Raw genomic sequence first — 13,163 nt, 5'->3', positions numbered from 1 at the left:
CCTCAAAAGTGAAGTCTACTGAACTGTGGGATTGTTTTTGGCAAGTGATAATGGCAGTTTGTCCAACATAAATAATGAAGAAGAGAGAAGGCAGCCATGAGTCTGGTGTTCCAAAAAATCACGTCTGTATTTGCGTCACTGGAGAAAGTGTGTAAAGAAGCCACACTAATGAGATTATGATGACAGCACTAATGGTTAAATACTAGTTTCTTATATCACAAAAGTGGTCTGGAGCTTTACTGGCACGCCAACATTTGCATATATTTGTTACTGTGTTAATGAAAACCAAGCTACTAAGTCTCTTATAAGCTATGTTGAAATTTTCCTAAGGTTTAAGATTAGAAGAAAAAAATACTCAGTTTCATAGAGATAAATGAGTTTCCTTTTTAAAAAAATAAGAAAACATGCTCCTTGTACTTTAGTTTTTCCTCTCATTTCACAAGTTTGAATCATAATAATTTGGTTATGAAAGACGAAAAACATGAAGTTTTTTCCCCTACCTAGAACAATAAAAAAGATCTATTGCACTGATAGAGGAACAAACCTTTTTTGTTTGTAAGGAGAGGGAAGAAGTAGAAATTGAAAGATGTTATAATTTGGAAAAAGAGCAACCAATCTTTCAGTCAGGCTCCTTTTACTTGAACTTCATCAAATGAGCGTAGCCATATTTTTGCCTGTTGATTTTTAATAATGCAATTTTAAAGATAGATTGCATTTTATGAAACATTTTAGTAGAGTATCACATTTGAGATGGAACAGAATTATTTTCTGAGTAGATCATAACATACAAAAGCACATGGCTCAATACCTTTTCATCCAGAAGCTTTCAGTGAAGGTATACAAAATTAATTTAAATAAATCTCTTCAATACTGTGCCACCAATACAGATGTTTAAAAAGGGAAAGTTTTAGTTCTAAAAAACTGTATAAATCTAGAAAATGCTAGACTCTGATATAATTCCTTTTTTTTTTGGTGTGTGGTACTGGGGATGGAAACCAGGGGCATTCTACCTCTGAGCTACATCCCCAGTCCTATTTTTTTTTTTTTTTTATTCTTTACTTTGAAACAGGGTCTCACTGAGTTGCAGAGGGCCTCACTAAGTAGCTGAAGCTGTCCACAAACTGCAATTCTCCTGTCTTAGCCTAAATGCTGGGATTACAAGCATGTGCCACTACGCCCAGCTCTGATATAACTTTGATGCTGCTATTACCAAGGATTGTTCATTTGAAACTAAATATGTGGGTCAAAAAAAATTCACATATCTTGACTAGTATTATACATAGTAGTTTCTATAAAAGCTAACAGTTTTTAGTGAAGAGATAACCCATCTGAAAAGATGGATTTCACAGTGAGAAGTACTTTCTAGTGACTGAAGTTAATATATTGTTAAAGATAAAGGAACAGCTCACACCAATAAAGAGCTGGGCGTGGTGGTGCACATTTGTAGTCCCAATACTTGAGAAGCTAAGACAGGAGGACTGCAGGTTTGAGGCCAGCCTCAGCTACTTAGTGCGGCTCTGTTTCAAAATAAAGAATAAAAAATAGGGCTGGGGATATAGCTCAGAGGTTGAATGCTCCCCGGTTCAATCCCCAGTACCAAAAAAAAAAAAAAAAAAAAAAAGACAGAAATGAAGACAGGCACAGTGATTCACACCCATAATTCCAGTTACTTCAGAGGCCAAGACAAGAGGATCACCAGTTCTAGGCCAGCCTGAGCAACTTAGTGAGACCCTGTCTCAATAAAACAGAAAGAGCTAGAGATATAGAGCACTTGCCTAGCACATATGAAGCTCTGGGTTCAATCCCCAGTACCAGAAAAAAGAAAAAAGCTGGTAAGGCAATTACCATTACTTTATTTGTAAAACAAATATATTTTAACAGTTCTACTTGTGCCTTTTAGGGATAAGGAGCTAATCTGAATCTCTATGAAGAAAACCTTTTAAGAAAATTATTTTTAAAAGTTAGGTGTCTATTGTTATGATTCAAAATATAGCTGCATCCATTTCCCTATGTGAGTAGCCTCACACTCCCCCCCCCCATTAAAAATTCTTGTAACATAATATCAGTTTTTTTTTTTTTTTGTACTGGGGATTGAACCCGGGGGCATTAAAAGCTATAAAAGAACAGTATTCTTAGTAATTGGTTATCATGATGACTTTAGTGATTTAAATTATAGAATATTCACTTCTGAATTAATTTTCCAACAGTGGTAATGTTTTTGTGCAGGTGAATTATGACTCATTCAGTGTCCTAGGTCTCCATTTAAAGAAAGATGGTCAGAATTAGCTTCACCACGTGGCTACAGAACCACGATGAGGGCTCTAAATCTGATAATTAACTAAATAAAATCATTTGTGAACTTGAGATTAAAAAAAGAAAATTTGGCATGCTGCTCTGTATTATGAAAACTTCAGTAAACTGTACCTGGGTCTGGAAATACAAATCATCTTCCAACTCAGGACTGTTTACCCCATTATGAATGTTTATACTCTCTGAGATCCTTGTCAGAATATAGTATTAAAAGTGCCTTCCTCAATGTCATGATTTCTAAAATCTTCCAGTTACTTCTCTCCCTGAGGTAAGCATAATTCCTTATTGTAGATCATTTGCTCCTCTGGTCTTTGCTTTTCTCTCATTAATTAATCAAATTTTAGACATATAAACAGATATGGTGAAGAACATGATGCTTCTGTTAAGCCTAAATCTAAGGAAGTAACTACTTAAATTTAACTGATTATAACATTTTCCTCACCAACCTGAAACCCTTTTTAATGTAAGGTTCCTCCTATTTTTGGCAGAGGTGGTCAATGGGAAAGAAGACAGAAGGGCGCTGAGAAATCAAAGGGCAACTAAAAGCTTAGAGCTGGATCAGAGTGAAAGACCTAGGACACACTGTGAGTGCACCGAGTGGCGCTGCCTTTGGGCGTCAATAGAGCACGTGTTAGTAAGCTAACAAGCCCACTGTGAGCGCACCGAGCACTGCCTTTGGGCGTCAATAGTGGAGTCACAGCTGGCAGAGTTAGGAGGTGTTTCAATGAGTTGGAATGAAAGACACAAAGTCCAATGTTAAAATATTTTTCTGTTGATACCCTCTATGGTTCCCATTTTATATTTCATTTAAAGGAAATTCCTGTGAAATATATAAAGCTGCTCTAGGGGAGTCTTCTACCCACCCCCCTTGCTGGTTTGTGTCCCTCTGTATCTCTTTCTTCTGTGAGGAAAGGGGACAGAAGTACAATGTTATGATGACTTTAAGATGGATGAAGTAAAATTTATTGTTACCTTGCAAATTCAACTAAAATTAAGAATTAAACATATTGGCTTAAAAGGATTGAGATATGCTATCCTACACATGATGTAGATTATATTTTAAGTCTTCTTATATTTACTTACTCCCTTTAAAATTTTTTAATTAAAATCAATTTTAATTATGTGAGATAGTATAAAAACAAAGAACTCAAGTGTACAGTAGCCAAATATCCATCTTCAGTTCTAATGGAGGCTGGCATCTGTATATGTGTCTCATTTTTTTGATACATGGCTGCTCTTCAAATACGATTAAGAATTCTAAACCCTACTGAGATTCACAATTCAAAAATATTTCCCAGAGACTTTAAGCAGCATAAAATAGTTATGGTAAACACCTAGTCCCTGGAAACAAATTTCTCACAAATTAACACTCTCATACACCTAAGGATAGTTATAATAAAAATATGTGACATGAGTGTTAAAAGATTCTGAATTATATAACTATGGCAACAGTGAAAAAGAGAAAAAATCATGGGAGGCCCATACAATATTATCAAATAAAAACTGATAACTTTCTACCTGACCAATATATGGCAAGGATTTCCTCCTGTATATTTGTCACAAATCAGGAAAAGAAGAAACTTTAAAATCTAAACTTCACAGTACTGTCTATTGATAACAAGCACGTGTAAGAAATGTAAGAAGAATAAACAAATATACAAAATGGCAAACATAAATTAAATGTCAAATTTACGCATACCATGACTGACTGAAATCCCTGTCAGGGTAACATGCACAGGGTTCAAGAAGCAGCCAAAAAGACTGAAAATTCATAATCTGCAAAACTGGCATCGCAGTTCATCACACACGAGTTTCTTAGAGTCCAGTTCACTGGCTTTAGCAGAGAATAAGTACTTTTACAGTTCTTTACCAAAGACATAATAAAAAGTTATCTGTTTCTAGGTACTGTGGATAACACTGCTGGTGGCCATCAAGTTTCCTGCTAAGGGGAAAGTTCCATTTAAACCTTCTTGCATTAAGTATATGATAGAAGGAAGAGGGGAGAGGGTAACTGAGGTCAGTTACTACCACTCTGTGAAGCTCTGTGCCTGACTTTCACTTGTAGTCAAAAGGACCTGGTGAGCCATTCAATTGTCCAAAAGAATAAAATTTCATTTTGAATTTTCAAAGTTGGTTAAATTATGCTACTAATTAGACAAATGCTGACTTACACGCTGATCTGCATTCACATATGTGTGGAAATCAAGTCATTAGCTGTACAGCATTCATCCTCAAAGGATGACGCAAGGCTAACACATCACAGACATGGTCCTCCCCTTTACCAAGTCTTCATGTACTCAACAAATATTGATCAATAAATTTTACCCTTTGTAAATGAAATGGGACATATATATTAGATTCACATAAGCTTTTAAAAGTGAAAAAAGAAACATGCCGTTGTTTACATCAACACTGGTATTTTTCACAGCTCTGACTGTACATGAACCAGTAGCTCCTTTTGACCACACTGTTGATCAGTGATAAGGAGTTTTCTAGAACATGGAAAGTCATACTGCAGTCATATTCATAAAAAGGTCTGAAAGAATTTAATTATTCTTATAATCATTCCAGCTTGCTCAATATCTTCTCATGCTTGATTAGTTCCACCAGGTCCATGGGGCTTAACTTTTCGATGAACATCTTTAATAACCATTTGGAGACTCTCTGTCCTTAGGTAATGCAAGTCACATTTCCCCAGACCAACAGCCACTGCTGGCAACACATGCATCGGAACCACGAGAACCAAAGAGATTATTCAATTCACATTTTAAGCAAGCCAAAGAAAATAGAGCTTTAAAAAAGTCTGAGTGTCCGAAGAGACTGTTTTGGCAAATATGGTTTTAAAAAATACAAGTCATTAGCTTCTTAATGTGGAAGTTGGACTTTCCCAATGCACAATTTATTACTGGCAAAGGATTCACCAAGCTCTGCCAGTAAAAGGGGGAGATTGTTGGAAAAATGACCTATGTACACAATTCCAGTTAAGTTATAAAAGCAATATGTAATTTAGTAAAGGCTTGTGTTGCACTATTATGACAACAAACATTAAATCAGAATCAATTATCTGCCACATTTGGAACACAAAAGTATTACTCACTGAAAAATCTTGTATAAAAACTTGCTTAAAAAGAAAAAAATCAGAAAATGGCAACAGGTGTTCCAGAAATTTTCATTAATAATGAGATGCAAATCTGGGGATCAATGAATAGATCATAAATATAGAAAGAACTTCAGATCTTATTTTATGCATGAAGAAACTAAGGCCTCGTGGGGTGACAGGACCTGAGCATGGTCACACAGGCACGGATGACAAAGCTAAGAAACTGTGCCACGTTTGCATTTCAGAAGTGCAGAGGGAAGATCTAGGTATATTCCTTCACATCCAAGTTGTCTCCAGGAAAAGTGACTACTTGCTGGAACTGTCCTCCCTCTTCTCTGTCAGAGAGGGCAGTAACCCAGGCGTAACAGGAAAGGGCAAAGAGAACAACAAGCGAGCTGTGTCCTGCTCTGAGATGAGTGGAAGACCGCTGGTGTCTGCCAAGGACATTTATATTAATTAACTGGCTTAAATTATTATGCTCTAAAAGAGATTTACAGGTATGTGACAACTGAGGCAGGACACAGTAAAAGCAATGCATTCTAGGAGACAGCTAGGACCTGGGAAGAGAAGCTTCCATGACAGCTTAGGGAGGAAGCCCAAATATATTATGGCTCAGCCCGGTACCCAGAGGAAGCCTGAAAATCATAAGAGGGTACTTTGCTCTGTACAACTTTATATGTCTGTCTGAAGCTAATGACCATTACCTAGATGGTCTGTAAATTCAAGCCTTTTATATTGGTGCAAAAGCTGAGAGGGCTCAAGAAATACTTTTGTACTCTATTATAGAGAAGATGAAAAGAAATTCAGGAAAGAAGTAGGAGAAAAAAATTACAAATGGTAAAAGGCTACTAGAAACCTACATGCTAGTGATTGAAAGAATATTACTCTTTGGAAAAAGATAAAAAATAGCATAGATATAAAATTATAGGTGTAAGACTCTATTTATGGATAACTAATATTTTAAAATAATATAAAGACACCTAAAAAGAAAGTCATAGTACTGTCCCTAGGAGGTGAGAGACTTTGTGGCAATGTTAATTTCATTTTAAGGGTTTAAAGATGGTAATTTTTAGAATCTCAGGAATCAATTTTTATAATACTGGTATAATAACTGATTTTTTCTTAAAGAGTTTCCCTTTTTGTTAATACAATCAATTCCTTAACCATGTGAATGTAGGCTTCTACAACTCTGCTTTAAAAACTTATGATAGGTGGGCATGGTGGCACAAGCTTGTAATCCTAGCATTTGGGAGGCTGAGACAGGAGAATTGTGGTTCGCGGACAGCCTTAGCTACTTAGGCCCTTTGAAACTCAGTGAGACCCTGTTTCAAAATAAAGAGTAAAACATAGGGCTGGGGGTGCAGCTTGAAGGTAGAATGCCCTGGGCTCAATCCCCAGTACTGCATATATATATATATATATATATATATATATATATATATATATATATGTGTGTGTGTGTGTGTGTGTGTGTGTGTGTGTGTGTGTGTGTGTATAACCTATGATAATATTTATGATGGATGGTAAATTGCTAGAAATCATATCAAGAGACAAAGTAGAGGTCATCTAGTCAATTATCTGATATCAGTCTTTCTCTACATTAACAACTATTTTTTTTTGTTCTAGGGAAACCCCCAATCCATTAAATAAATCCACAATCATATGTATGTATGTATGTATGTATGTATGTATGTATGTATATATGATTTTGCTAAGTCGATGAGAGACTGACCTTGAGACCTTGAACCAGTGATCCTCCTGTCTCAGCCTCTACTGGGATTACTGGCATGTACCAGCATGCCTGACTACATTAATAACTAAAATTTAAATGGTAGGTAAGCAGAAGAAACCACGGCAACCCTCTGAAGTTGAGAACACTTGAGTATTTTAATGAAATCTGCAATCTTTTGGGGATATTAAAATACTTTTCACTATTGATAAGGCAATTTGTGATAATACACTCAAACTTGTTTATTCTCCTACCTATATCCCTCTGAATGCTATTTGTTATCAGGCACAGTCAAAGAACTGAACCACCATAGAAAAATGAACAACTGATTAGAAGACTAACACAGAAAACAGGAGGCGTGCCACCAAGCTGGAGCAAGACACACAAAGCCACCTAGGATTCCTACTGAAGACAAGAACGGAATGAGTCAATGGCATAGCTTATAAGAAGTCTCTGATGGCTCCACTTCTGTGAGGCATATTTGAAAGCAGGTGGTCATCTGTTCTCAATTGATAGTTACTCATGATATACTCAAGAAACAGGAGAAATGGCCATAACTGGAATCCAAAGAGTGATGTTTTGCTGATTCATGTCAACCTAGGAGATCCCTACTTGGTTTGGTCCTATAAAACACTTAAAATCAGTAACTTGAAGAAACAGGAGCATATTATATGTTTCCAGACGACACAAAACTGAAGGAATATTTAGGATTACATAATTATTGAAAAACAGATCAAACACCTTTATGAGTAAGATATTAAAGTGAATACAAAGAAGAATCAAGACAGCTTTCTTTCACGGTTCCCTTTTGGCTGGGAAGATTAAAATATGTACAAATAATCATAAAAAAGATATGAAGTGACAAATTTCATGAAGAATATAGAACCAGTGGTTGGACAGGTCAATGTGTCTAGTTTCGTGGGTTGGTGGGCTCAGAATCTGGCATGATTTAATGATAACATTCACTTAAACAGGTTGGATAAGTAGAATTCACACATGTAGTAATCAAGAGATGGGGAATCTAGATTCAGAGATGGAAAAGCACGGAGCTTACATGGGGAAAGATTTGTGGTTTTGTCTGATTGAAGAATGGAATTCAGGACAGGGAGCAGTAGGAAATAAAAAGTTGGGTAATAAGATTCTGGGATACACGTTGGCACAATAAACTGAAAACAATAAAATTAAATTTAACTTGGGTGAACTTCCAGTTTTAGGATGGCAGTGTAAAGATATTGCTCCCCCTCTCTCCTTCAAAATCACCCCTGAACAATAAGAAATAGAACACAACCTTCAACTTCAATGATTAACAGACTTTATGAACCACAATGTGTAAAAATTAAAAGCAGATAGGATGATTGATGACCTTGCAGGGCAGAGGAAGGCCAAGTCTATGTGCCAGAAGAGGGAGACACCACGAAGAGGCACTTCCAGAGCTCTGAAAATGTGTAGGACGTAGGAATACCCACACTGAGGTCTGGAGGGAGCAGAAGAGCTGAAAACAAGAAAATCTGGCTGGAAACGGGGAAAGTCTGAAGCAGATAAAATTGAACCCCTGCTCAAACTTAGGGTCACAAGCAAAAAATAGTTAAGTGTCAGGTACCATTAGAGTTAGTTAAAAAAAAAATTTCCTAGCCAGGTGTGGTGGTGCACACTTGTAATCCCAGTATTTGGGAGACAGAGTCAGGAGGATCACAGGTTCACGACCAGCCTCAGCCTCTTACTGAGGCCCTCTGCAACTTAGTAAGACCCTGTTTCAAAATTAAGAATAAAAAAGGACTGGAAGTATAGCTCAGAGGTTCAATCCCCAGTAAGAAAAAAAAAAAAAAAAAAGAAAAAGAAAAAAGAAAAATTCCTTCCGCTGCCCTTCTTCCCTTCTCCATCCATCCATCCATCCATCCATCCATCCATCCATCCATCCATACTGGAGATTGAACCCAGGGATATTTTATTTCTGGACCACACCCCTAGCCCTCCTTTTTTTTTAAAAAAAAAATTGAAACAGGGTCTTACTAAGTTGCTGTGACTGGCCTTGATCCTCCTATTTCAGACTCCCAAGTACTAGGATTATAGGCATGCATCATCGCATATAGCACCATTACGATTTAAAATTAAAAACACTTAAACGTTAAACTGGATATAGTGGTACATGCCTATAATGCTGGTACTTGGGGGGCTGAAACAGGAGGATCACAAGTTCAAAGCCAGCCTCAGCAGCTTAGCAAGACCCTCAGTAACTTAGAGAGACTGTTTCAAAATAAAAAATAAAAAGGCCCCCTCCCGGGGGGTGGGGGTGGGGACTTGGAGATAGAATGCCCCTCGAAGACCTTGTCTCAAAACAAAAATAATGCCGGGCGTGGTGGCGCACGCTTGAAATCCCCACACTTGGGAGGTGGAGACAGGAGGATCGCGCAGGTTCGAAGCCAGCCTCGCTGGCTTAAGAGACCCTGTTTCCAATTTAAAAAAATATTAAAAAATAGGTCTGGGAGTGTAGCCCGGAGGTAGAAGGGTTTCCAAGAACCCCAGTACCACCCAAAAAAAAAAAAAAAGTGATAATAACAAATAAATAAAATAAAACTGAGCTGGGGTTGCAACTAGGATGTAGACTGCCCCTGGGTTCAATCCCCAGTACCACCAAAAGAAAGAAAAAGATACACTATGATTCATAATCAATGTACTCTGTTTTATTCTTATTAATTAAAGAATTTCACACATTTTTATCCCGAAGTCTACATTATGGTTTTCTGAAAACTAGAGCATGCTGGTTATTGACAGCCAATGAAGAATTCTGAAAGAGACAAATCTATTCCTTCTGCTACACAGAAAAAAGGGAATGCACTTTCCCTTCTCTGTCGTCACTGGAGGCTCTGAATTTGCTCTTTGTGGCTGTCAAGGGTAGTATATGCTTTTAAGTTATTTTGGTGATAAATTATGCCATGGGCAGCAAAACAATTCCATCTTCAGTCTTTAGTAGTAATACTTCTTTATTGTGGTAACAATGTTACAATAGCATTAATTTTTTAATTAACAGAACAGTGATGTTCAGCTAGCTCTTTCAAACTCTTGCAGTAGGATTTTGTGCAGGCAAAAAAGAAATTAGCTACTGCTACTGTATATAATTGCAAATATTTTTTAAATTATACCATGTTATAATTTCTAAGAAAATATAGAACTTTTGAAATGATGTCATATTAAAAGTATTACCTAACATGGCAGCCAAGAAATATTTCTATAAAACTAAACCATTGTTAGATGAACATCAGAATAAAACATATTTTTAAAATTACTTGTTGCCGGGTGTGGTGGCGCACGCTTGTAATTGCCGTGCTTGGGAGGCGGAGACAGGAGGATCGCGCAGGTTTGAAGCCAGCTGCACTGGCTTAAGAGACCCTGTTTCCAAATAAAAATATAAAATAGGTCTGGGAATGTAGCCCAGAGGTAAAAGGGTTTCCAGAAACCCCAGTTCCACCAAAAAAAAACACACAAAAAAAACAAAAAAAATTATTTGTACTAGTATATAAAGAATAATAATTCACCAAATGAATAGTTCACTTCCATTTTTTTCTGATACATCTAAGATTTGTAGTGATAACTGTGTGTAAAGATAATTACATAAGCCGGGCGTGGTGGCGCACGCTTGTAATCCCCGCGCTTGGGAGGCAGAGACAGGAGGATCACGCAGATTCGAAGCCAGCCGCACGCAGTGGCTTAGGAGACCCTGTTTCCAAATAAAAATGTAAAAATAGGTCTGGGAGTGTAGCCTGGAGATAGAAGGGCTTCCAGGAACCCCAGTACCACCAAAAAGAAAAAAGAAAAAAAGAAAGAAAAAATTACATAGGTCTACATTAAGCCATGCAAATTTAAAGTGTAATCAATCTGATGAGAAAGATTTGAATTATGGCCACATTTTATCAGGGTAGTAACTAAAATAGGAAAGAAGAGATTAGGAAACTTGGTCACTCAGTTTAGCAGTTTTCTCAGACTGAAAAAAATACCAATGAAACTTCCAGGATTAAGAATTTCAAATGCAGCTGCTAGACACAGAAGACAGACCAGATTCGCTTACCACTTGAACCATTTTGAGATATCTGGCATATCTTGGATCCTTGGCTACAGTTAAGATATTTTCTGATGGTACTTCACTTTCCTGTGGTCCAGAGTCTTGTGTACTGTTCTGCTGTAGAGAGTATTTGGTGTAAATCTTTAGACAATTCACAAAAGGGCTCCATCATGATACTTAACAGGGATGTCTTTTTTTTTGTAATTATAATGTAATAAATAGCAAAAAAATCTTATTCCTAAAATTTTAAATACCAATATTTTAATTTTGGGATATGTTTCTAAATATCTACAAATATTTAAATATGACTCCAGAGGAAGCTATGCTTAATATCAATAATACATTGTTCCTTAAAATACAAATATATTCATGGCATTACAAATTTTAATTCTGCTTTAGTTATCCCCAGGGTACTGATACAAAACATGAATTATAGGTGGATGCGTTATTTTAATAAAACTTTTAATAAAGGTAGCAAAACTGTTTTGATTGCCAATTGTTCAACTCCAGTGGACAGTGAACTGGCTTCCTGTGTACTATTTACATTCTATTCTATTATATTCAACTGTCTTATTCTAAGTGAACATGGTTGTTTAGAAAGTAATGCCTACAAATTTTGTAGAAGAGAACCTAGCTTCTCAGACAAAACAGTTTGGTTTTCTTTCTTTCAGTTTTCAATGGAACTATTATTAATGGTGACACTGTACCTAGAATGGTTAAGATTCAATACTAAAAACTACTTACAATAAAGAATACTGGGAAGTTGGCTGTGATGGTGCACGCTTGTAATCCCAGCATTTGGGAGGCTGAGACAGGAGGATCACAGTTCGCAAACAGCCTCAGCCACTTAGTGAGGCCCTTTGCAACTCAGTGAGACCCTGTTTCAAAAAAAAAAAAAAGAGTAAAAAATAGGGCTGGGGGTGTAGCTCAGAGATAGAATGCCCCTGGGTTCCATCCCCAGTCCTGAAAAAAAAAAAAAAAAAGAATAATGGGAATGGTCCTTTAGAGAAAAATGCTTTTGTTATATAGACAGTCTTCACTTTGTATAGTACTGTGTTAATTAAAGCCTGACCACAGTGGATTTCTATTCTGAGATTAGTGAAAAGCTAAGACTACCTGTATACAGTACTTGATTTTTCTATTAAACTGAACATTTACAGTAAGTTTGCTTTAGTGAATTTCACTGAATATCTGAATGCAAGTGTTAAGAGAAAGTTCTCTAACAAATGAAATCAATTTCATGTCTAAAAATCTATGCTAAGGTGTAGATAAATGAATAAATATCTTTAAAACTTCATGTCTTTAGAATCTGAATGGGAATTTTATATTAAGAATTTTCCTTAGATAACTCAAATATAAACTAAATTTGTGAAAAACTCATAGATAAATAAAACATCCCAAAATCTTTTAGGTTTTTCCTATTAAATCCTCCAAATGAATACACAATTTTAAAATAAAATAGAGACTTAATGGATAATTTTGCAAAGCAAATTAAGGAATACAGTTGTGGTTACTGGTATAATTGATTCTTGGGGACCCTATATAGGCAACACAACCAATTTGCAGAGAAGTTCTAAAATATATAGTATGATTGCACTCATACTAGCACTTGGAAAAATAATATTCAAAGTTAAACAGATATTCTTTAAAAATTTTATACACAAAATAACTGTATTCCGCAAAGAATAACTACTAACTAGGTCGAGTGTAAATACTTAATATTTTTTATAGATGCCTATTTTAGACACAGGGTAGTCCTTATTTGAGAGAACTTGTAAACTCATCTACAATGTCTAGATAACCTCTTGCATGTTGGCCATTATAACTAAACTTACTGTATTAATAGAGGTTAAATTTTCTAATATCTAATTGTTAAGTAAATGATCATCTCATTCATTTCCTCAACACACTGCATATGTAAATATATGGCCACATCTCACATGGCCTTGTAACACATATCCTCATAT

At 36.2% G+C, this 13,163-nt stretch overlaps 1 protein-coding gene across 2 annotated transcripts in view; it reads right to left on the bottom strand.

The window, feature by feature from the left end:
* WASHC3 (WASH complex subunit 3) overlaps positions 1–13,163 on the bottom strand; it is a gene marked incomplete at both ends in the record, with an annotated part of 46,418 nt that overhangs the window by 17,787 nt on the left and 15,468 nt on the right. Inside the window, one exon of one of the 2 annotated variants that reach the window (XM_080705623.1) lies at positions 11,203–11,313. In XM_080705623.1, coding sequence (XP_080561749.1) covers positions 11,203–11,313 — 111 coding nt within the window. The remainder of the gene's footprint in view (positions 1–11,202; positions 11,314–13,163) is intronic. The other variant, XM_080705624.1, reaches the window with a different exon arrangement.

The sequence above is a fragment of the Muscardinus avellanarius genome, assembly GCF_963383645.1.
Source record: "Muscardinus avellanarius genome assembly, chromosome: 11".
Taxonomy (NCBI): domain Eukaryota; kingdom Metazoa; phylum Chordata; class Mammalia; order Rodentia; family Gliridae; genus Muscardinus; species Muscardinus avellanarius.
The sequence above is the reverse complement of the archived record's forward strand: the minus strand, read 5'-3'. Positions and strand labels throughout refer to the sequence as shown.